Source organism: Gopherus evgoodei, chromosome 1, assembly GCF_007399415.2.
Source record: "Gopherus evgoodei ecotype Sinaloan lineage chromosome 1, rGopEvg1_v1.p, whole genome shotgun sequence".
Classification (NCBI taxonomy): Eukaryota; Metazoa; Chordata; order Testudines; family Testudinidae; genus Gopherus; species Gopherus evgoodei.
In genome coordinates, this window is record NC_044322.1 from 277534091 (window position 1) to 277559768 (window position 25678).

At 41.5% G+C, this 25678-nt stretch overlaps 1 protein-coding gene across 3 annotated transcripts in view; it reads right to left on the reverse strand.

Annotated features, from left to right (window-relative positions):
- UTP20 (UTP20 small subunit processome component) overlaps positions 1-25678 on the reverse strand; it is a 93761-nt gene that overhangs the window by 53091 nt on the left and 14992 nt on the right. For all 3 annotated transcript variants that reach the window (XM_030548441.1, XM_030548442.1, XM_030548443.1), the window contains 16 exons: positions 24684-24839; positions 24066-24154; positions 21994-22099; positions 20199-20349; positions 19905-19967; positions 19415-19573; positions 17540-17616; positions 16553-16632; positions 15400-15643; positions 14187-14390; positions 12335-12425; positions 10046-10131; positions 9175-9300; positions 8363-8529; positions 7319-7527; positions 2347-2490 (listed from right to left, as the gene is read on the reverse strand). In XM_030548441.1, the coding sequence (XP_030404301.1) occupies positions 2347-2490; positions 7319-7527; positions 8363-8529; positions 9175-9300; positions 10046-10131; positions 12335-12425; positions 14187-14390; positions 15400-15643; positions 16553-16632; positions 17540-17616; positions 19415-19573; positions 19905-19967; positions 20199-20349; positions 21994-22099; positions 24066-24154; positions 24684-24839 (2152 nt within the window). The remainder of the gene's footprint in view (positions 1-2346; positions 2491-7318; positions 7528-8362; positions 8530-9174; positions 9301-10045; positions 10132-12334; positions 12426-14186; positions 14391-15399; positions 15644-16552; positions 16633-17539; positions 17617-19414; positions 19574-19904; positions 19968-20198; positions 20350-21993; positions 22100-24065; positions 24155-24683; positions 24840-25678) is intronic.

Sequence of the window (25678 nt, forward strand, 5' to 3'; positions counted from 1 at the left end):
AATGGCTGAAATTCCCCTAGAGGGAGCTACGGGATTATTTTTGGAGCTGGTATCCTATCGTATAGTGCTGGTCTCTGGAAGCATGTCTACATTGCAGTTAAACACTGACAGAGGCCCGTGCCAACTGACTCAGGCTCACAAGATTCAGGTTAAAGGGGCTGTTTAATTACGATGCAGACATTTAGGCTTGGCCAAAGTTCTGGATCTCTCCCAGGGTCTCAGATGCCAGGCTCCAGTTTGAGCCTGAATGTCTACATTGCAGTTAAACAGCTTCTTAGCCTGAGCCCCATGAGCCTGAGTCAGCTAGCACAGGCCACCTGTGGGTTTTTAATTACAGTGTAGACATACCCTGGGATACACTAGGTCATCCAGGAAATGAGCATTATTTCTTTAAACCAGTTATAATTCCTATTTACAGAAATGACAGAGCATTGTCAAATGGGACCAGACCTATTCAACATATTCATAAACGATCTGGAAAAAGGGGGTAAACAGTGAGGTGGCAAAATCTGCAGATGATACAAAACTACTCAAGATAGCTAAGTCCAAAGCAGACTGCAAAGAGCTACAAAAGGATCACACAAAACTGGGTGACTGGACAACAAAATGGCAGATGAAATTCAATGCTGATAAATGCAAAATAATGCACGTTGGAAAACATAATCTAAACTAAACGATGGGATCTAAATTAGCTGTTACCGCTCAAGAAAGAGATTTTGGAATAATTATGGATAGTTCACTGAAAACATCCACTCAATGTGCAGCGGCAGTCAAAAAAGGGAACACAATTTTGGGACTCATTAAGAAAGGGACAGATAATAAGACTGAAAATATTATATTGCCTCTATATAAATCCATGGTACACCCACATTTTGAATACTGCATGCAGATGTAGTCACCCCATACCAAAAAAGATATAGTGGAATTGGAAAAGATTCAGACAAGGGCAACACAAGGCACAGTCAACCTGTGGAACTCTTTGCCAGGGGATGTTGTGAAGGCCAAGACTATAACAGGCGTCAAAAAAGAACTAGATAAATTCAGGGAGGATAGGTCCATCAGTGGCTATTAGCCAGGATGGGCAGGGATGGTGTCTCTAGTCTCTGTTTGGCAGAATGTTCTGTCCATTCCCTTTGGGGCACCTGGAATTGGCCACTGTCGGAAGACAGAATACTGGACTAGATGGACCTTTGGTCTGACCCAGTTGTGGCTGTTCTTATGTACACAGTGCTTTCCAAACGCAATGCTCCGAGACACTGATGCAGTAAAGCACTTAATCACACCCTGAACTGAGGCATGTGCTTTGACTTCTATGGAACTTTGCTGAATCGGAGTCTAAGTTTCCCAATGCTGGGATAGCTGGGGGCATAGAAAGAGAGAGCTGAAAAGCTAAGAGGGACAATAAACCAAAATTCTCTTCTATCGAATCAACTGAAGTGCAAGGTTATGGGCTTCGCATACAGCTAGTTCATCTGTCATTTGGCCACATGTAAGGTGCCGTACTGATAGATGAAAGAAATATGGAAGGAATAAATAAGCAAAATGAACAAACATGGATGAAGGGGGCATATTATAAGTTAAGACTGACCACAGAACAGGAACAGCTAGCCCACCAAGGTACTGTCTGACACTACTTAGATGGTTTTCAAGTGTAAATACTCAGGCATTTTAGATTAGACAGATTAGGCATATAACAGATACCAACAGTACAATTCTGTTCCCCAAGAAGTGTCAGAGCAAGTAGTCTGCTTCAATGGTTAAAATAGAGAGATACAGTTTTAACTTTATTCAGATTAATCTGTAAGTATTTTTGATTATGGCGTGAACGTAGAAGCAGCCCCAGCATTAATCAGATGCTTGACCCTCTTATTACGACCCAAGATCGGCCCCTCACACCCATAATACAAGCAAATGAAATTAGAGATTTCTAGGCAGCAAGTGTTAAAATTATCTAGTACACAGGTTAAAAAAAAAAAGAGTTTCTATACATCTGGATTTAATGCTTTAAATTATCCAAAAGCACAACGGTTGGTTTAAAAAGTCATACAAAACATACAGTACATAATCCACAGTATCCCAAATTAAGGTTAATAAATTTAACGATACAGTTTAAATACCCGCATCCAAATATTCAGATACATCACTCATAAAAAGTTATATTAAGAATAGTTTGTGGGAAACAAGTATAGCAATGAGTGTAGCTCGTCCCTCAAGAATTGAGAATTTAGGATATGTTGTCTCACGTATATACAATCCATCAGAGAAGTATTTCCATCTCTTTCCAGACTTGCTTATCTTTACATACTAGATAACTCAGAATAAAAGGTATTACTCTGTCAACATTACCTGGGGCCATACTACTGCCTCAAAAACGGCATCAATCTCGTCCACTGTAAAGCAGTAGGTCTCAAAATCAGAAAAAAAATCAGCTACAAGTTTGACCCCAAGACGCCTCAAATTTTTCAGTAGGTTAATAAACCTTAGCTGGATCTGGAAAAAAGAAAGACAAAAATATCTATTCTTGATGCAAAAACATAAACTAGTTACCCTGCAATGAAATACTGTATTTAACCAATTGTGGATACGAGTGACTCTTGCTAGGACTACTGCACTGTTTCCTCTTGTTTTTTTACCATGAACAAGTTATCTTTATCTTGTAAAGATCATTTTAACTTTCTAAGGTCCCATCCTGCACTGAGTCACAAGGCTTAACAGGGACTCGGCACGGGCACAAGAGCCTACTCGCACATAGCTTGCTGAAAGACTGGGGCCAAAACCACTACAGCGAACACTACAGCTCTTAGCACTGCCCTTAATAGATCTACATGCCCCAGTCACAACATTCAAACAGTACTGCTTTACCTGTCTTCAAAAGTACCACCAGAAGAGAGCAGTGGTATTTGGCCCTATCTCAATTAATAATTTATTGCTACAGAGAGCAATTATATGAATTCAGAGAAATGGGGACCCCATTTCTAGATACATTTGAATAAAAAATATTGAGATTGTTCAAGGAATGCCAACCCTCCATGCCTCCTAACCCCTCCTCTTTTTCCCATGTCCCCTACTTCCCTCCTATTTTACTTCTGTTACCCCACCCTAACATGTCATGTCTATGCAGCATTGCCTGGTCTTGCAGATATGCAATTACAAGATTTTACAGTTTGTCAAAATTCTACTGGAGCTCACATACTTTTTTTTGTACTTTTCTTTGTCTGTTTCTCTATGAAAATATATTAAATAAATTACCACCACCACCACCCCAAAAAAAAAGAGCACAACCAAAACCAGTGACCAAAGGTGATTTTCCTCTTAGCACATGAAAACGTGCTTAAAGGGAAAGAGAGGAATCCAGCAAAGAGAGAGTGAGGGGATGTAGTAACAAGACTTACACTACCCATGCATTTAATGTTAATGACGTTAGATTCTCTAGCTTCCCTTAGGGAAGATATTCAACACTGAGATAAAGCATGCTAAGCAGGCATCTGGTTATAATATTACAGCCTTTTCTGCTGGGCTTCTCTGGGAAGGACTACACTTATGGCAACATGTGGAGTACAGACACCGCATGCTTCCCTAGCATGGGTATAAACAGCAGGGCAAATGGCGAGGCTCTGCTTAGGTCAGTGGACTATAGACACACCAGGACCCTGTGGGTACGTACCCTACACGGCTCTCTGCACACCCATGCAGTGCCTCCCCTGTTTACAATGCTATTTTTACCAGTGTAGCGTACCGCTGGTTCCCCCTGGTAGAGCCTTTCACTGTCACGCGTAGCTACACAGTGCAGTGAATGTGGCTGCAGCCTGCCTTTTGCTGAGGTGTGTAGCTACACATCCCCTACACTCCACAAAGTGTAGACATGGCCTCGAGGTAACACTTTCAAAAGCTCCTCAGTGACTTAGAAACTACTACTTCTTCCTCTTATCCTGCCATTTAGGGTCGGGTCACCGTGCAAACATCTGCCATCTTCGTCCGTCCGAGCCAGCACTAAGGGCTATCAGCTTACCATCTTCTTTGATGCAATCCACCATAACTTCCTCCTGCCACACCATCTTCCCCAGGTCCTCTTCATTCTCTCTGTATGTCTTCCCAGATTTTGTCAGACACATCACGGACTGAGACTTCCATCCTAACGCTTTCATATCACAATTCATCCCTTCGTGGGACTGTATTACACAAAGACATCTCATATCGAACATCTTCAGGCATTGAACTTGCTGTCTCTTTACTGTCCATGCTTCTGCACAATACAGCACTCCGGGGCACACCATTGTTACATACAGTTGGGCTTTCAGTGTCAGTGAGATATTATTCCACTGTCTTCCAGAACTCCCCAGTCTGGACTGTATCTCGCATTCGTGCTCAGTCATCCGCAACCCAGCTGTCCAGATACCTGAACTGCTCAGTCTGGTTTAGTCATACTCCGTTAATCTCTATATTCAGTTTCCCTGAGGCAAATCTACTGACCCATATTACCTCGGTCTTAGTCATATCCATTTTCTTCCCATGCCAGCTTATCTGGCCCTACCACTGATTTACGAGTCACTCTTGCTCTTCTTCTGAGTACACCCTTATAGCGATGTCATCTGCATATAGCAGCTTCTCACCTTTCCCATTGAGATCTTCCATCAACACGATAAACAGCAGCAGACTAAGGGCCCCAGGTGCAGTCGGACTTTCACATCAAAGGGGCTGGTCATTCCAAAACATGATCAGATCACTGTTTTAGGTGATATTAAATCCTCAGACATGCCATATTTCCTTAGCACTAGTGTGAGCATCTTTCTGTCCATGTTATGCTACGCCTTTTCTTGGGCTACAAGAGCCTAGAAGCGACCCTGTTGGTACTCTAACTGCTTCTCGATCACTTGCCGAATTACAAACATGGCATCTGTGGTTCCTCATCCTTTCCTAAAGCTGAGCTGTTCTTGTCTGAGGAGGGGTTCCAGCATTCTCCTAACCCTAGCATCCAAGATGTGTGCCAGTACTTTCATTCTACGTAACTGTAATTTTATCCTTCAACAGTTTCCACAATCGTGGATGCTCCCCCGCTTATGTACTTGGACCAAGATAGATCAGCATCAATCTTTAGATATTCACGTATCTCGCCATATGGCTTTAACCAGGGGTCGGTAATCTTTTACATGCAGCCCATCAGGGTATCCACTGGCAGGTCACAAGACATTTTATGTTGACCGTCCACAGGCCTGGCCCCCTGCAGCTCCCAGTGGCCGCAGTTCGCTGTTCCCAACCAATGGGAACTGTGGGAAGCAGTGGCCAGCACGTCTCTGCAACCCACACCGCTTCCCGCAGCTCCCACTGGCCAGGAACGGTGAACCATTGCCACTGGGAGCTGCAGGTGGCCGTGACTGCAGACGGTCAATGTAAACAAAATGTCTCGCAGCCCGCCAGCCGATTACCCTGATGGGCTGTGCGCTGAAGGTTGCCGACCCCTGCTTTAACCACTCTGTTCATCCATTTTATGCCTCTCTCACACAGCACTTCCCCCAGGTCTGCTGTCACTTCATCAGTCCCACCATCTTACTGTTCTTCATTATCCAGACTGCATTTCTCACCTCTTCCTTCATTGTGTCGGATTCAGGCACCACATTAGGATACTGGCAACTCTTCCAAAAAGGGGTTTGCCTCATTTAAGAGACTCTCAAAGCATTGTTTCCATCTCACCTTCATTTTTTCAGGTGTTACTAGCAGTCTCTCCTGGTCATCATTTAGAAATGGTGCTGCAGTCCCATCCTTCTTCCCTTTGCGTCTGATTTTTGCAGTGCTATAGATCTCTTGGCCAGCCAGATGTGGGTGGTTTACAAGCTCAGCATACAGGTCATCTATGGCACTTTCTTTGTCCTTTTACACTGCCTGCTTATCAGCTCATTTTGCTTCTTTGTTTTCGCTTTCATTCACACTCGATGGGCTTGTGTCTTTCTTTATGCACCGTTTTCTTATTTCAGGTCACTACCTGCATTTCGTCGGTCCACCACAACTCCTCTCTTTCCCTAGATTTCCCCCAGCTGTACTGTCCACACACATAGATTCCTCTTCTATTGCTGCAATCCTTACTCTTTTGATGTGGTTCTATTCTTCCTCAGCCGATACCAAACCTGTTTCCAGACACTTATCTCACTGCTTGTACAAACTTCTCTGCTGTCCTTCCCCTTAAGGTCCCCTGCTTTAATCTTGTTTCTTTTGAGCTTAGTTCCCTCCTTGTCCAATGCTCAACCACAATCTTTATCACAAGAGGCATGACTTTTGCTATAAGAATCCAAATGACAGATGATAATTTTTTACACCAAATAAACTAAATAAGATTCCCCCGTCTACTCAAGTGAGAGGAAGGAGATACATAGGCCTCTTCTCAAGGGGCATGCTCTAAGGACATGGACAGATTCTATATTGAAAGTGAACAGTAGGAAACAGTAAAACTGTAACTGAGCTCAGAACTACAAAAGTAGATATTTAACATTTTGGGCAATATCATCCTGCAATAAATGACTCTCAAACCCACAGGAATTTATTGTAATGATTATCCAAGATAAACAGATTTCTCGTATCCTTCTCTGAACTCTTAACACCTCACTAGCTAATGAAGTGTTAAATTAAGTTTAACAAGTGACAGCATAGCACCACAAATACCTCTCTAAGAGTTACTCAGTCACAACTGATGGTGAGAGACGGCATTACTTGAATAACTTTACAGTACAAAAGTGATTACTCTAGAGACAAACAAAATTACTGTTGCACTACTATAAACTGGATTATGGACTGTAACCATCCTAAAACTACCCTTCCCTTGTTGCTGGCCACTGCTACAGCACTTAGAGCAGCACAAGGGGAAACCAAAAAAACCAAAACCAAAAAAAAGAAACAGACAGAATTTTTCTTTACCTGTTTGAATTCAAGTCCAGAAAGGACTCTAGCTGCCCCAAACTTCTAGTTAGTGTGTGCACTTTGGCTTAATGACACGCAGCATTTTAAACAACAATGTATTTGATATTCAAATTCTTGTTTGTACGAATTTTTAAAACATTGCGTGTAACATGCATATTTTATTAAATAAATTCAACACTGTGACTGACTGAAATGCCAACAATTTAACAGCATTTTAAAACAACAGCAATATACTCTTTCTATATAAACACTGCGGCATTTTAAGACCAACGTTGCTGGCCTATACTTTTATCCATCTTTCTGTTATTCACTGGTTTCTAAAGCTTTACTCCTTATTGGTACTAAGCGTAATTTGAACCAATAGAGTTAAAAAATATATATATATACACACACACACTATCACGTTCCTTACCTTCTCTCTTTGTTCAAGGATGTGGGATACTGCTGCAGTCATACAAAGTAAAATCTGTAAAATCTCAGGTAAGTACTGAGTGATCAGATATCCCACGTTTTTCAGTACAACCTCAAAGCTGTTGAACAGACTGTGCTGGCGGCCTAGAGGCAGGACTTTACATAAATCCAGTTCTGATATTGTTTTGAGTACTGCAACCCCGCAAGGTCCTACAGAAGGAAGGAGGACAGTGAAAATGTATCAGTTCATCTTTACCTTGGTAAGTAAGGACCCGATTTCAACAGGCCAAATGTCAATGTCTGAGGTTCCTCTCAATGTGAAAAAAGGGTGGCAAATCTGGCCCTAAATTACAAGCCCTTTAAATGCTCCTAATTCAGCTTCTTATGTAAAATTAACGAACAGCCCCAGCTGTCTATCATGGTTCTTATATGGCCCTCGTTGCTATAGTGTCAGAGTGCCTCACAATCAATGTATGCACTTATCCTCATAATGCCCCTGTGGCATTGTGCTCACCAGCTCTTCAGAAAGGAAGGACAACACAGTAGTTGGGAGTAGAGTGACCAGATGTCCCAATTTTACAGGGACAGTCCTGATTTTTGGGTCTTTTTCTTATATAGGCTCCTATTATCCTTCACCCCGTCCTGATTCTTCACACTTGCTGTCTGGTCACCCTAGTTAGGATGCCAACCTAGGACTCTGGCGTTCTGGGTTTGATTCCCTGCTCTGCCACAGACCTCCTGTGACCCTAGGTAAGTCACTCAGTCTCTCTGTGCCTCAGTTCTGTAATAACAGTACAGGAATAATAGTACATTGTACAGCAGGGAAGGGAAACCATGTCCAAGGGCTCAGGGGAAACCTTGACTCTTATTTAAAAACAACCTCCCCCCCTCCCAAAAATAAAACAGTGCCATTGGTGCTTTAATTTATGCAGGCCCCCATTTCCATAACATCTAAGCCCCTCACAGTCCTCGAAGTATTTATCCTCCTCACATCCGTGAGGTAGGGAAGAACTATTAGTCCCAGTTTCTAATGGCAGAAGCATACCAACACTGAAGTGCTTCACAGGTTCAAAGAGCAGGTCCAGGTACATTCTAATCTCTTCAGGCAGCGAGCCAGCAAGGAACCTCAGAACAATCAACATACGAGTGTGCGCACCAGATTTGCCCTGAGTTTTCCTTCCAGTTTTGTTTCTCATCCGCCCATAGAGAATTCTTCAAAAGCCAAAAAGAAATAGTATTTGTGAGTTCTCCACTAGCTGCCTGTTTCTGAAGCACTGCAGGAGCAGTTTGGCTGGTTCACAATCTTTGTTCAGAAAGTTTAATCTGAACTACATGGCTTAACGAATGCTCCCCACTATTACCTCTATTGCTGCTTGGCACGCAGTAACACTACCAGAAAGGGCATGCTCTTGCTCCCAACAAGGTCACTGGAAAATCTGCTAGTGATCTGAATGGGAGCACAGCTTAAGTATGAATTAGCAAAGCATTGTGCTAGTATGAAGACAGAGTTATAGTTGAGGAAGCACTTTCATTGTAAAATGCTATTTCCATGTATTTATCAAATAAATGTAATACCCTGAGGGCGAAAATCTCTCAGATTTCTTATTAAGCATTTACAATGAACTTTTTTGGAAAATATGAGTTTAACTAATGCATTCAACAACACACACACACACACACACACAAAGGTATTAAAGAGAATACCATGTACAGTAATGAATAAGGAGGCCTTAGTTGCTGAGAGAGCCATAAGTTTGTATCGTCTCTAAAATATCAGCCAGAAGCTGCATTATGTTTCTTCTATAGCCATTATTTTATTTTAATATGCAGATTTTATGCAGTGTTTCACCCACACACCTCATAAGAACAGGAACAAGATCTGGTCGGTGTTGCATTTTAACTATAGTGTTTTCTTCGGCTATGCTGAAATGAACTATTTCGTCTTTAAAACTCTTATCTTCCAGTAACCTTTGCAAGTTCTCCCTGCAAGTATTAAACACAGTTATTTAAAAAAAAAATTAAAAAAAATCTCTATGCAATTTATTAAAGGATCACATCCGTACCCTTTTAACAAAAGGGTAAGTAAATCAACTAGCTCAACTTCATTACATAGACCGCTACTTTTCATACAGGATTCTGTAAAGGCTATCCAAGTAGGTGCAATAGTATACTGTGCTGACAGTTTGGCCTAATGGTTAAAAAGAACTACAAAAATCCTTTACTGAAACGAACACAATTGACCACTACATACCATGGTGGGTCTGGGTGAGGAAAAAGGTTTGTTTTGTTTTGAGAAAGAGTTCAAATCTGATATGGAAAAACTGAAATCTTTTATCTTTCTGAATGAAAATGACCCTGCTGCACTCCTCTGCCTTCTCTAAAACAAAACAGCAAATTCCTCTTCTCAGATATCTGCTTTAAAAGACTAGTCCAAGTTACCTTCTGTGACTGTATCCAGATCTCAGGCACAATGGCATGTAAGTGACAACCTCTTTTCTTCTTTATAGTCTACAAAAGCTTTTTCGATTTTAATTTAAATATAAATAGAAGCTTTTTTTAATTCTGTCTGTTTCCAAATTCAGATTTGGAATAGGAATTATTAATGTTTCTTGGGTTCAGAAAGTTGTGGCTATTTCTCTTACAAGCAGATGATGCCAAATATCATAAATATATGTTTGATGTGATACCTCATCATTGATTTGTGCTGGAAGAATTTTAACGCTCTTACTTGTATGGCAGTAGGTGCGGATGCTTGTAAGTCATGATGCAGTCAAGGGCTACTTTTTGCACATTCTGGTCTTGATGGGACAACAGCTGAAGGTAACATTTTACAAGAAAAGAAAATTAGGAGAAAGCCCAAATAATACATACACTTCTCCTTATACCACTATAACAAGATGATTTGCTCAAGAGAGAATTCAGCCTTTAAATGGGTGGAAGGGGAAGTAACTATCTAACCTAAAGGGATCCACAATAAAGAGAATTTCATTTTAGAACAGTCATTTAAAAGACACCAAGCAGCAAATATTTCCTACCACTATTCATCCAAGAGAGATAATTACAGAACACAATAGTTACTTGTTCCTAAAAAGAAAAACAAAAATCCAGGACATCATTGATGGTAAATGATGGCATAAGCTGCTGGAACTAGAGGTGCTGGGCTGCTACCGCACCCCCGGACTTGAAGCGGTTTCCATCAGATCCAGGGTTTACAGTTTGGTTCAATGGCTCTCAGCATCCCCACTACACAAATTGTTCCAATGCCCATTTGATGGGTACAGCAATTAAACAACGCAATCATCAACTTGTGTTTTAACATGTTATTTTTACAGAGTGTCTTTTGTAAGATCACTTTTGGACCAGCATTGTATTTGTGTCACACTAAGTAAAACAATGGATCAGCCAAACCATTCCACAATGTTTGCGCCACATACATCCAAGTTACGAAAATGCACATAGAACATTAGATTTGTTCAAAAGAGAAATACAAGGGGAATAATCAAAACCCCATCAACAATAGCATTAAGGGGTGAATGCCCCCAGCGGCCAGGCGAAGAGGAATACGGAACATTACCAAAAACCTCACCTTTCCCCCACCTAGTTCTTCAGTTTCATGGTAAACAGCACTGTGATCTGTTGTAACACCTCAGCATTCTGAAGGCATAGTATCAATCCAGCAGTTGTGCTACAGAATGGAGCTAACAAATAGCAGACCAGATAAATGCCTGTTTTGCCATACTGGGTTGTTCTGCACTCTTTAAAAACGTTGGTTAAATAAAATGTTTTTAAAATATACAAATCTGGTCAATATTTTCCTAAAAAAAATCACAGACGAGCAATCGAACCCACAGAGAGCAGCTCTTTCCTAAGCAAAGTGCAGAGGTTTACAGAAGTACAATGAATGCTTAAGCATTCCATCAGAGCAGAAGCTGGTGATCTGAGACAGGCTGAACGCTGGGGAGCTAACGCAGTAACACAGAATGGATGGTTAGCTAGTATATGCGAAAGGATGCGTGAATGATCTTGAAAGATCCAAGTTAAGTTCATGTCTCATGGATGATCATTCAACATGTGTTGTTAGAGACAAGATTTTGGTGATTCCTTTTGCAGAACACTTTTACAGGGACTTATTTCCACAAAATTCAAGTTGATAAACTCAATCCAGTTTCCGGAAGGAACACCCTTTAAATAGCATATGCTGGATTTATAATTTCCCTTAAAAATTACTTTTTCTCTTTTTCCCCATTTATGTTTAGAAGGGGACTTTTAGGGAGAGACAAGCCACACATGCTCCCTCTCTTTTCTCTCTCTTCACACATCTGGCTACCGTTTGAGGCCTGTTTACATTCAGTTTCAGCTTTGCAGCCTGCTGTTACGGGTAAAACCCCTATGCAGACCCTAGGGAAGGACTGACACCATCAAACAACAAAAGTGAAGACACAGAAAAATAAAGAGAAAGGCATTTTTCTCTCCAATCTCTCTCAGCTATCTGGCATAGTTTCTCAGGGCATGTGTACACTACAGGCACTACCACGGCACAGCTGTGCCACTGTAGCACCCACTGACGATGGGAGAGATTTTCCTGTTAATGCAGGTAATCCACCTCCCCTAGAGGCAGTGAGGCTGGCTTAACTACAGCACTCGAAGAGTGTGAATGTCTCACACCCCTGAGCGAAATTGCTAGGTCAATCTGAAATTTAGGTGTAGATGAGGGCTTAGACTGATGGTCACGGCTAGATGGAAAGGGGATCCCGAAACTTTCCTTTGTACCATGGGGCTACAATACAGAAAAGGTCAAGAACTGCTGAGTTATGGTAATGTTAGGAGTCACTTCTAACACAGTGCAAAATTTTTCAGATGGTGCTATTCATGTTGATGGTCCCTTTAAGACACAACTGCTATACACTGCACTGCAACAGTCATTCTTTTTACAAAGAAGGACCCTTTGGCTTGGTGTTCAGGTAAGACAGGAATATATTTGTTTATTAAGCAAAACAAAAATGTTAAGTATTATTACCTGATTGTACAACTCATTTAACTTTGATTCCAGATACAGTGCACGTGGATTTGAAAACTTGGAGAAAACTTGCAAATGGGCAATTAGCTGCCTGAAACAAAAACAAAACACGCTTTTAACAATGAAATAGATACACATCCTGTGTTATTACCAACAGGCAGGAGAAAGGCACCAAGATTCTGAGTTTCTGCACGTCAGTATGTAGGGCTACATTTACCAACTGGCTCAAATGGCAGTGGAAGGATTTGATGTATACCACTGCAAAAGAGTGGTAGGGATAAACTGGACCTGTGGATGAGACTGTATCACCCAAGAACAGCCACATCTCCACTTGCTAGGGAAAGGGAGAAGTTGGGGAAAAGGGAAATCAACCATGCCAAAAATGATCAGGACTGGTCAAAAAGATACACGTGCAGGACAGCAAGAGTCTACACTGATTCAACAGCTCCCTGCAGAGGTTCACACCAAAAAACTTCTACTGAATCTGCCACATGATTCGAATTTCCTCCACCCTGTCTAACCCCAGCAAAGGGAGGTGCTGAGACCATTACATACCCTCCACAGCCAGTACTGTACTATGGTCTCTGCTGAATGATGACTAATGATGCAGTTGTGCACAATACGTGTTACCAGGCACACACTAGTCTCTCACATCACGCCGAGCTCTTATTTTTTCATCATTTTCAAGGAGGAGTTTGTAATATAGGTTTTGTGAGAGCCTAAACTACAGGGGTGCAAATCTGACAGTATAACAAGGAGTCCAGGGTCAAGAGGAAAAGCGTTCACTAAAGAATTCATTAACAACTAGCCAGTAAACCTTCTACACCTTGGTTATTGCTACCAGCATTTAAAAGTTTCCATCTAGGAACAACCACATTTTGAAGAAGAAATTCAAATCTGGAGACAATCTGATTTTTGTAATTATTACTAATTCACAGATCTGAACCACTCAGCTCAGGGAACAGAACAAAATAATAAAACTTATAAAACACCTACGACTAAACCAGAATATAGACTAGAATTCATTGCATCTTAATGTGCAAGAAGACATTTTTAAAGTTCTTTGTTGCTACAAATGTCACTCTCAAACAGGCAAAAATAGTTCATTTGAATCACCTAAAATGTGAATTTGACAGCAGGGTAAAAAGGCCATAATCAAGAAGTTTCAAAACTGTGTTTTAAGACACAAGCCATAGACAATTTACTCACAAAATAACTTGATATAGTTGAACAATGGCATCACAATAGCATATATTTATAGTAAGAAAGACCAAAAAACCTGTCCAGAACAAGGACATCAGGGCCAAGATTTTCAAAAATGGGTGTCTAAAGCTAGAATCTGAAATCCGTAATTGGGTGTCTATCATGATTTGCAATGCCCATCAGCTCCCATTAACTTTAAAAGAAAAGTAGACACACACAGAGGCAACAGTTATTTCCCCCGCAAACACTAACTTTGGAATCCTGCTAGGGTTGCCAACTCCCACAGGATTGTCCCGAGTCTCCAGGAATTAAAGATTAGTGATGAAACTTCCAGGAATATATCCAACCAAAACTGGGATTCCTAGACCCTGCACCATTTTTGCTTCAAATTATGCAAAGCTATGGCCTATTACCCATCTTATGGTAGTGCCCCTCCCACTATTGCTAGGTGTTGCATGGGGACAGGATCCCATCCCCCAAAGAGCTTATGAAAGACTGAAAGAGATGAAGGAAGGGGAAAGGGATGCACATAAGTCCAGTGATCATAACCAAGTGAGTCACCCCATTCCTACGAAACCCTTTAAAACACCAAATGATTAATATTTGCATTTCACTTGCTCCCTGCCCAATCAAACAAAGCAAAACTCACTTCGCTGCAGCTCTTCTTGTTTTCTTTTTTCGCAACTCTTCAACCACTGGTTCTGCCATTCCCTTCTCTTCCTCTTTTTCCACCTCCTGGGTAGCTTGGTGCATCTCTTCGGTGGGTTTTTCTTCCTCTTCTACTGAATCTCTGATTTTCTTTCTAAGATTCTGGGTTGGAGCCACCAGAGAATCTGCTGGGTAATACTCATTGCTATATTAAAAATAAATCAAAATCAATCAATAGAACAGTATCTGCTGGGGTGAGGTTTATTTGAAGCTGTTCACAACTGGAAGTTCCAATTATCCACAGAGTTGTGCATCATGACACTGTACAGTTCAAGATCCCCAAAAGGGGTTAATTTCAGCATGCAAATGAGCATTTCTTCTATTGTGAATGGCGGAGATATTAAAGGAAGTGAGCAAATGTAAAGGGAAAAGACAACAAAAGGAAAAAAAGTAAAGGACTAAGATCAGAAAAATGTGGTGAAGAAAAAGAAGAGAACGTGAATCTAAGTAGAATGCGAGAATTTTTTTTAAAAGTTGGCAGGGATGTGTGAAAATGTGAGTTAGGAAGTGTGGGAATCGATGATGTATTACATAGTGGAAGCCCTCTCACCTGAAAACCGTTAAAAGCAGACAAAGCACTGTAGGAAATACACTGTAAAGAAGAGTCAAGAGCTGGCAGGGGAAATGGAGCGAGGGCCTAATTCACAGCCTGCTGGAGTGAACAGAAAGACTCCCACTGATTTTAGTGGGCACTGAACCAGGCCCTAGATACACTAAAGATATTTTCCTATCTCTGTCTGAATAAAATTACATGCTTTCATTTTACAAACAAGGGAGACAAGGAGGAGCCTCATCTTCAAGTCTATTTCCAAAACACTTCACTTCCATCGAAGCTACACCCTCCCTAGCAGTAGCGAGGCTGTGTCACCAGAACTCATCAGTACACCGGGGTTCAACACAGCCGCCAATTGACAGCTTACATTTCAGGTTGCTTTTATTTTTTCCACTCTCTCTAACATGAGCCATGTTTAACAGAAAGGAAGGATCAACGTCAATACAAAATCATATCACTCTATGGATTCAGAGGTCTCAGAAAACAAAATCCATTAAAAAAAACAAATCACTCATCAGTTGTCTTATAGGGACCCTAGGAACTCTGCCTTCATTTATGACATTTCCAAGCAACATGTGTCATCGCTGAACATGACACTTACCTAATGAATCTAAAGAGAAGTGGGGAAAGCTCCCTTGACCTGGGCTCCACTCTGTCTGGAAACTTGGCCAACGCCTTCCAAAGCAGAAACCGGAAGTTTGAGTAATCTGTTCGCTCACTACAATCCGTTCTAAACCTCAGCTGCTCGAGATACAGGCTCCCCACGTCTCCTTCTCGGATCTTTTCACTCTCTGTATCCGCAGCGCCTGCCTGCTCTTCACTCAGCTCCTTTTGCAGTTCCCTCTCTATATAGGAAACAAACCACGGTCCTCATTACTGCAAGAAAACTTCAAAGAGTTTATTCAGTAATTGCTGGCGGTGGGATAAATAACAGCAACCGTTTACATTAATGTTTGCCATCTATCTAGCAAATTCTGCTAAATATTGATCTGACTGCAACACAGGTTAGAAGGTACCCTGGGGTGTCAGAACTTCAGCAAGGAGCTTAACTTTAAGCACACGTAGCCCCAATAAATGGCTGTCCTTGTGACATTCAGTGAATCCAGTATTCACATTCAAGAGCAAGGTCAAGGAAAAGAGATACATTTGGCAGAAATTCTACTGATTCCATGTTGAACAGGGGGGCGAAGAAGATTCTCGACATTACTGAAAATCCTTACAGACTTCTACTGTCCCTCATCATCATGGGGAGAGCCAGTCTAGGCACAAAGAAAGTACTGCCTGGTGCCTCACATGCTAGGAGGACTCTACAACCCATGGATTGCCCCATCTACCTCGTTGCAAATAGAAATAACAATAAATAATAATAAATAAATAATAATATTATATGGAGCTATACCTATCTCCTAGAACCGGAAGGGACCCTCAAAGGTCATTGAGGCCAGGCCCCTGCCTTCACTAGCAGGACCAAGTACTGATTTTGCCCCAGATCTCTAAGTGGCCCCCTCAAGGGCTGAACTCACAACTCTGGATTTAGCAGGCCAATGTTCAAACCACGGGGAGGCAATAATTCTGACAGATCTCCACTCTCTCCCTCGGGAAATGAGGCCAGAAGGGGAGGAGGAAAACTTATGTCCTGATTTTTCCCCTTTTGCCAGTTTGGCGCACACCAGAGCATAAAGCCAGAGCCCTGTTCATGAACCATCTGGACCATAGCTAAGTTAGTGTCTAAACATCTACAAAACATGAATTACCAGCATAGACAGCCGCTTTCTCCAAGTGCTCGTAATAGACTTTCCAGAACTGTTTATTCTCCATTTCGTTTGCATGAGATCTAACAATAAACAAGACAGTAATTAAGTAAAAGATTCCATGTGATATTAGCCGGCTATACTGCTAGTATGTTCAAAGACTTGGTGTCCAGCCCTACTCAGCATGTAGGCAAGACATTTGCTGTGTGCGGCTATAACATTTCTTTGCCTTCATCTGAAGATCCCAGAATAGCCTGGTTATAGCTTGTGAATACAAAGGGACCCTTTGGTATGGATGTTTTCAAGTCTTTCAATATTGCCTATGCAATCACATAGCACTTAAAACTAACACAAAGAGTCAGTGAGGATTCACCGACTGAAGATGTAGTTTAACATTTTCATGATTTTACTTCTCCAATGGGGAAAATGACACATTATATCACAGAATGTACAGAGAAAAAACTAAGTGGTCACAAGCCACGCAATGCACTCTGAAAGCTGACATTCCAAATTTAGGGTTCAATCCAGTGCCCATTCAAATCAATGGAAGCTCTTCCATTGACTTCAGTAGGTTTTGCACCAGGCCCTTAGTGAGGGGAGGAAGGAGAGACGGACTGATTTATTATTTATATAACACCTATTATATGATGGTCATAATAGTGAGAGATCAGCAGTTGGCTATCTTGGATTCGAGTCTGTTACCTTCATGTCCCAACCTTAGATGTAATTTAACAATACTTTTGCCTATGAGTTGTCTTTAATATTTGTGCATCACAAAAACAAGTTAAAAAGTAACAGTCTACAAAGAGCAAGATCTACTCGACAGATCAGAGGCATTTCTGTGGTACCTCATGTAAACATACATCATGCTTGTGCATATTTACATTTATATTTAGGGATGCGACACATTTTTATTTAGCTTTTTTAAAGGCCCAGGGGCAGCTGCAACAACACAACTGAGGCTCTCACCATGCACTAGCACATACTTACGTTATGAGCTCAATAATAGGATCCCAGAGAAGGGAGAAGTTAATATAGAGCATTCCCAGTAAATACCGAAGAGGCACCTACAGTGACACACAAGAAAACCGTTTTAAAAAGCTAACAATGATATTCAAAGCAAGTATAAAAACAGCTTCACTGATTGATGAACTGCAAGAAAAAGCAATAAAGTCAAGTTAAAATCTCTCAGAATCAACACCCATAATTAAGACATTTCGATTATTATTTGTACTTTGGTAGTGCCAATGCCACATCGTGCTAGGCTCTATACAAACATAGAAACAAGGAGAGTATTCCCTGCCCTGAAGAGCTTATGTTGCATTAGACCCAGGGCCCCATCTGGATTCAGCTCCTCACTGAGCTACATGACATATAGACCACACACAATCCCTGCCCCAAGGAGTTTACAACTCAAGAAGGCACATTATAAAAGCACTTAAGTATCAGTAGTAATAAGTTAATATTTAGCTAGTACAGGAAAAATCCCGATCGAAGCAGCCTTGACAATGTGAAGCCCACAGCAGCTCAGCAGCATGGTCAGATTCAGCAGCTATAGAGGGACGTCCCTGCAATCTATAAGGCCTCAATCCTGCAATGAGCTCCAAGAAGGCAGACCCTTGAGCCCATGCAGAGCTCCACTGAGGTCCAACGACATAGAGTTTGTTGCCAGGTCAGGGGGTAAATTGCTAACAGCTCACCCCAGCCCTTCGCATCACTTCCACCTGCTTTCCTCTCACTACTCTTTACAGGAGTATTTAGAACGTTTATCGAAATACCATCACTTTTTTCCGGTTTCTGCCCCTGCTAGATATTGAGGCAAATATAGTTTAGCCAGTTCAGGATAAAAACACCCAACAACAAGACACGTTGATCACCAACTGGAGCCAAAGGTATTTCCCAACTTAGTGCAAACGGCACATTTAAATGCATTTTGGCACCTTACACTTTCCTCTGAAGCATCGAGCACTGGCCATTGGCAGAGAAAGGATACCGGGCTAGAGAGACCACTGCTCAGGTGGGACGTTCAAAAGCACTCAAGTTGTCTTCTTTTGTGCGGCTTAAAAACAGCAATGTCAGATGTCCAAGCCTAGGCTGGCAATTCAATTGATTGCTTCCAGTGATGTGGAATGGTTAGCAGAGATACCATTGGAATATGGTGGTTTTGGGCACAGTTCTATAGTTTGACGTCTGTTTTTGGCAGTCAAAAATAGGACTGTGTCTGAGGGCTTGTCTACACTTACAGCGCTGCAGATCGTAATGAATATGCTACCTATGCCAACGGGAGAGCTTCTCCAACTCCCAAGAGGTGGTAGCTATGGCGACAGGAGGGCTTCTCCCATCAACACAGCACTGTCTACACTGGGGGTCATGTCAGTATAACTATGTCACTCAGGGGTGTGGATTTTCCACAGCAGAGCGATGTAGTTATACCGACAGAAGTTTGTATGTCCCCACCTATGGAGAAGGCAGGTGCATAATACCATGCAATGTGCGGATGTGATTTAAAGTGAACCATATTTTCCATGGGAGCGAAAACCCGCATAGTTCTTTGGTTGGGTGCTTGATGAGGTGTTTGTTAAAGATGCTGATGTCTTTCCACCTTGCTCACCATTAACCTTCAGGGGAAAGCCCCTGTCTTTGAGCTCTGGTGCTGCAAACTAAAGGGAGTCAGGAGCAGCAAAGTCTCAGTGACTACTGATGAAAGTTGAGCTCCTAACTCACTCATGATTAGTTTCTTTCCAGCCTGCATTTACTGAAGCCTTCACAAGTCACTGAAAAAATTTGTGATGAAGTAAAATGCAAAATTTTCTTGCCTTATAAAAAGGAAACAATCCATTGTACCTTTCGGCAGTAACTTCTCACCTCACGTAAAGGTCCATCTGGTACTGCAGACTGCACCATATCATGCCTCAGTTTTCTTAAATGAATAAGTTTTTCTCTATAATCATTCACAGTGGCTGGCACAAGTTCAGCTTGAAGTAATATGGCAAACACGGATTGAAGCTCTCCTGTTCCATCATCCTGAACAAACCAGTGAAATGCCTTTTGTTAGAAGATTCCTCTAGACAATTGTTTTGTCATAATTCACTATTTAAAGGCAGAGCCTCAGCTGCTGTAAACTGTCACAGCTCCACTGAACCTGATGAAGCTACAGAGATTTCCACCGGCTAAGGATCGGGCCCATAAAGTTACAGTCTGAAAAGCCAAACAAGCATACAGGGAGCCCACTTCAGCTAAAGAACAGAGACTAGCATGTGTAACTGGCAAATAAAGTCAGTGCCAAGAAAACTGCTTATATTAAAAACAACACCCCCATGGTTTTGAAATGTTAAAGCAGCAATTGTAATACTACCTTGGTCGATGTAGGAAGCTGAGCCTCAAAATGACTTAAAATCCTTACTGTCAAGAGTCGGACCTATTAAAAGTGAAAGCATGTTTTAGAGACGTACTGCAAATGGTGAAAGGCCATTGAAAATGGCACAATTTTAAAGACATGAGGGGCATTCATTCTTGCACATAATTGCACATTTCACCTTTAGGCCTTCCTTATGCAGCTTATTTCAAATGCTGCTAATTAAGAATTTATTTTTCCATTAAAACACAAATCATCTTGCACATATTGGAATCTGTTAGAAAAGAAGATTACCTTGGAGATGCTGGAGGAAATGTTTGTCTTCAGTTTATCAAACAAATCCATTAAGTTCTCATGGGAAAGAAGATCCTGGCAACCACATAGAGCCAATCTCGTATAATAGAGATCAGCCAGTAGCAAGGCCGATGGGTCTGAAGGAAAGATGCTGAAACAAAATATTTGTTTACTATTGTACAAGGTGAACCACGATTAAAAAAAAATATCATATGGGGGAACCCTCTTCCCCCAAATCAGGATTCTGCTAGCACATTACACACCAGTACGGTCTAAATTACGCAGGGCAAAATGAGACATGTGAAGGTCTTTCATTTCCCCCTCTGCCTGTAACTGGACCTGCAGCTCTGCAGCTGGAAGATTAAGCGTGTGCATGCAGAGACCCTGAATGAGCAGGGACCTGTACAGGGGTGCTGTGAGGATAAAATCCATTAATGATTGTCAAGCACTCAGATACAGTGGTGATGGGGGCCCATATAAGTAGTAACGCTGCAAGTCCTAATTTGTTTTCTCTGGCTGAACTGGAAGAACTATGTTGGGAGATCATACAGATCTCAAACACTTTCTGTAATTGCTCAGTTATTAGGGCCCTACGGAATTCATGGCCATACAGACGTCACAGGGGAGACCAGCATTTCTCAAATTGGGGGTCTTGACCCAAAAGAGAGTTGCGGGGGGGGGGGGGGGGAGGGCGAAGTTGCACAAGTTATTTTAGGGGGATCACGGTAGTGTCACCCTTACTTCTGCACTGCCTTCTAGAGCTGGGCAGCTGGAGAGTGGCGGCTGTTGGCCAGGCGCCCAGCTCTGAAGGCAGCACCCTATCAGCAGCAGTGTAGAAATAAGGATGGCAGTATCATACCATGCCACCCTTACTTCTGCGCTGTTGCTGGCGACAGCTCTGCCTTCTCCCGGCCAACAGCAGCCGCTCTGCAGCTGCCCAGCTCTGAAGGCAGCGCTGCCGACAGCAACTGCACAAAATTAAGGGTAGCAGTACTGCAACCCCCTCTACAATAACTTTGGGCACCTCCCCGCATCAACTCCTTTTTGGGTCAGGACCCCTATAATTACAACACTGAGAAATTTCAGATTTAAATAACCGAAATCATGAAATTCACTATTTTTAAAACCCTATGACCATAAAATTGACCAAAATGGACTGTGAGTTTGGTAGGCCCCTAGTTATTATATATGTTAATTATTAGTTGAAGAGAGTTAATGGAGTAGTCAGTTTTCATAAGTGTTTACTAAACTGCGGAGATTAAAAGCGAGGTGCTCCCTCTTACTGCAGGAGAGTATAAAATAATTTCTAAAATCAATATCTAATGGAGGAATGGAATCCTCCTAATACTGTAGGAGAATCTTCTAGACCACAACAAGAATTAAAATGTGATATTTATGTTTAGTCGAGACTATTTTCACTTTACTTTTTTTTTTTTGTAAGTAAAACAAAATCCAAGATTCCTGGCTGCAATCCCACAAGATAAAACCAGCATTGTTGCATTCACACATTCAACAGCAACAAAAGTTAATCTGCAGCTTTCACACAATTCAAAGGAGCAGATTGTTATTATGGAGATAGGGCTATAACGCATATGCCATACAGTACAGTAAGCTGGCAGTGCCAGACAACATCCCTACCCCAGATGGCTAAAAACCTGAAAAAAACATGCTGGGGTAAGACAACAAGAAACAAACAAAGCAAGCGTGTTTGTTTTGCTTAACAGCCTTTAAATAAAGGCAAAGTTATCTCTTCACTACATTAAGTGGAACACCAGAGAGTCAAGGGTTCACTTACATCACCAAGTTCTTCACACGTTCCACAGGTAACAAATGGAGAATTTCAGAAGATTCTGCTAAACTAAGTAGCGTGCTCACAGCTTGACAGGCCACAAACAAGCTTCCTAGGGGCAGAGGGAATGGGAACAAACTGTAGTTATTCATTCAAATGGAATTCCTGTTTGTAAAGCGCTTTGGGATCCTCAAATGAGAGGTACCACAGAAGCGTACAGGATTATAATGTTATTTCACATGCTATAGAAATACAAATGTCATTTGTGGGCTAACTGCAGCCATTCAACATTTATCACCACCCACAATGAAACTTTAGAGTAGAATTCTCCTCTGATCATCATGGCAGATCTCCATCTCGAAACGCTGCTGTCCCTGAGCATGCAGAATGCTCAGTTCGTGTCTATGTGAAGTCTGGGCACAAGGGGAGAGCACAGTACTGACATTAAACTCTGCTGTGTGGGTCTCAGAATTTTGCTCAACAAATGGTGCTTTGGAAACCAGAAAGAGCTGTCAAATGCATTACAGAAAGGAAACGGGGGCAGCGGGGGGACACGATAATTGTGCAAGCATCCACATATCCTTGCATCTTGGAAATGCAGGGTGGGGTTTGCAAACCCATCTACATGATTCAGAGGCTCAATTCCCATTAAAAATGTATGGGACCAAGATAACTCTGAAAGTAGTTTCCTTTCTGCACCCCTTCTTTAGCGTTAGAGACTTTCTCTACCTCTCGCAGGTCCACTCCCATCATAAGCAACACCAAACTGCAGCCAAAATCCTCTCAGCCAAGAATGGGGAAGCGCTGTTCCTGTCAAATGCCACTCCTAGAATGGTCACAGGGTTCACTCCTTTCCTTCTTCCCTTCCAGAAGAGACACTGTCCCTATGCTAGCGACATCATGGGAGACTTACAATGGCACAAAGGACAGTTAAACACCCAACTCTCACTGAAAATGAATGGGAGTTGAGGAATTTAAGTCCTCCTTATGTCTTAGAAAATCTCCTCCATTTTGATTTGCTTTAATTCCCCAGCTACCTGGGGATTCTTTCTTACCATTAGTCTGTGTAGAGAATTCCCTACTGAAATAAATGGGAAGCTCTCCATTTAAAAACAGAAACCAATGGCAAAATCAGGCTTTACATATCCCCTTACATTACAATAGATTAAAACAGCTGGATGCCACATAGAAAAAAGAGGTTAGGAAGGATAAAGGCTGTTCCTGACACAGACTAAGCAATATTAGAGAAGAAAAGCGAAATGTGGTATACTACTTTGGACATTTCTATGCAGATTGATAGTAATTATAATGGATTTAATAGCCAATAAGAATCCCTACCTCTCATATAGTCCTTTTCATTCATAGACCTCAAAGCCCTTTACTAAGGGAAGTTTGGATACTTTTTGATACTTCTCTAAGAAGCTAAATTTTTTAAGCCCCTCAGTGTTATAATTTTGATGCATATTTCCAATTAAATCATAACTTTTCTCTGGGCAATGGTTATAAACAGGGCTACCAATTTGTTAATATGTGTAGCTGTACATGTAGGCAAGCGATTTAGTTTTAGAATTACTGTCAAGACCCAGGACGTTGTGAGAAAAATTCCAGACCCGGAGCCAAAGATTGTGAACAATGTAGTCAAAGAACACATGTAAAAATGTATCACTATCTTTTTGCTACAAGCTTGACTTTGATAACCCAGCTTGGTTTAGTTTCCATTTCTTTTACTCTCTCTTCCTTTTCTTCACAATCCCTCTCTCAAATTCTATCTTTCTAAACATCTTGGTCAATCAGATTTTGAGTCTATACTTTCGTGGGCTTCTTGTCCAATTACGTATCCCTGGCATGATGACATTTACTTCACCATTCTATTATTACTATAGATGGCATTTGGTATATTATTTCCTGCATGTTATTTTTTCCATCTTGCCTTTCATGTTCCATTGTGCTGCTTATTAAATCGGGATACAATGCAGTTATTATTCATTGTTATGTCTTGTGTCTCTAGTATAATTGCAGAGTTACGTCTTTTTATGTGCCAGTAAAAAGTTAATGAACAAGAGATGACTGTAACTGACCTTTGCAGAGCCTTCCTCTGTCAATAGCCAGGAAGAGAGATTCTATAAAACTTGTAACTGGTAGCAGGATTTTTTCTTTGTCTATTGGTCTGTCAAAAATAAAGGTACAAATGTTTATTTCTTTGGTAAAGTCAGACACTCAATAACATTGGGTTCTCTCTCATATTTCTCTTACGTTAAATATAGATTTCAAACAAATTGATTATTAGTAAACTATTTTGCTAAGTCAATTTCACAACCTAAATCATATCACCGATGATTACGTTCTAAGCCTTTCTTCAACAAAATGTCATTGCACTGACTGAGCATGCTCTCCTCCTAGGTACTGAAACAACAAAATTCTAAGGGCTCCATTTCATGCCAGAAAATGTGATCTTCAGAAGAGGAAAGCAGGAAACCTGCATTTTGTTACCAACTCTGCCACGGAGCTGCTGGGCAACCATGGGCATCAGGGCTCTGTGCCTCAGTTTCCCCATCTGTACAATGGGGGTAACGATACTTTCCTTTTCCTTTGCAAATGCTTTGAATGGAGAGCGATATGTGAAAAACATCAGATATGAGCTAAGTAGCATTACTATTCAGACAAGACAACAGTAACAGAATGGTTAGCATCCTCACCTAACATGTGGAAGTACAACAAGGGCAGCCCAGGGGTGTGAAAGATCAATAACGTCTTCATTTTCTGGTAAGTGGATTAGAGACAGAATATGATCCAACACTAGCATTTGTTTCCTTTCTCCATTTCTCTTACTCATCTTCTGTCTTGTGTTGGATCTAAAAATAAAATCAAGCTTAATGAGTAACTGAGTTTAACAGCAGCAGTTGAACCTTTCTTCCTATGACATTTAAAATTAAGCTGGTTCCTTTTAAGAAAAGGCTAAGCTTCCCATTTACTTGGATAGTACACTTTTTGATGGGATCTTCACTACTTCCACACTGACATTTCTAACAAGGAAAGCAGAAAATGCTCCATAAAAGGTTACATCTCAGCATTCAGAGGTCAAGCAGAATCTGTTCCTGTACTCTTGTTATTCCATTGATTTTTAAGCACAACTCTACCTCAATAGAACACTGTCCTTGGGAGCCAAAAAATCTTACTGCATTATAGGTGAAACCGAGTTATATTGAACTCGCTTTGATCCACCGGAATGCGCAGCCCCCCACCCGAGGAGCACTGCTTTACCGCGTTATATCCAAATTCGTGTTGTATCGCGGTAGCGGTGTATAAAAGAATGGTGTCTTTCTTGATACTTCTCTGTGTTTATTAAAGGGATTCCTCCACATTTCCAACACAGCTGTCAGACCTGCAAGTGGTTCTCAAGCAAACTGATCCAGCTCCTGGAAAATAAACCGACTTTCCTGCAAAATAACTTCAGCTACATCTGAATTTGCAGCAGGCTACAAATCAACCTAATGCCCAAGATGAAGTTAGTCATAAGGAAAGTTTTCCTTTTGATACCCAAGGGCTCTGTCATTTGACCCGACTGGATGGCAGTATGTAGCTGTGTTATCCCAGATGCAGAGCTAGGACTAAACTGACTACCTCCTCCTTGCTCCATGGGGAGTATGTGACTGCAGCAGCCTGTTTTCTGGTGCAAATTACTTCTCCTATG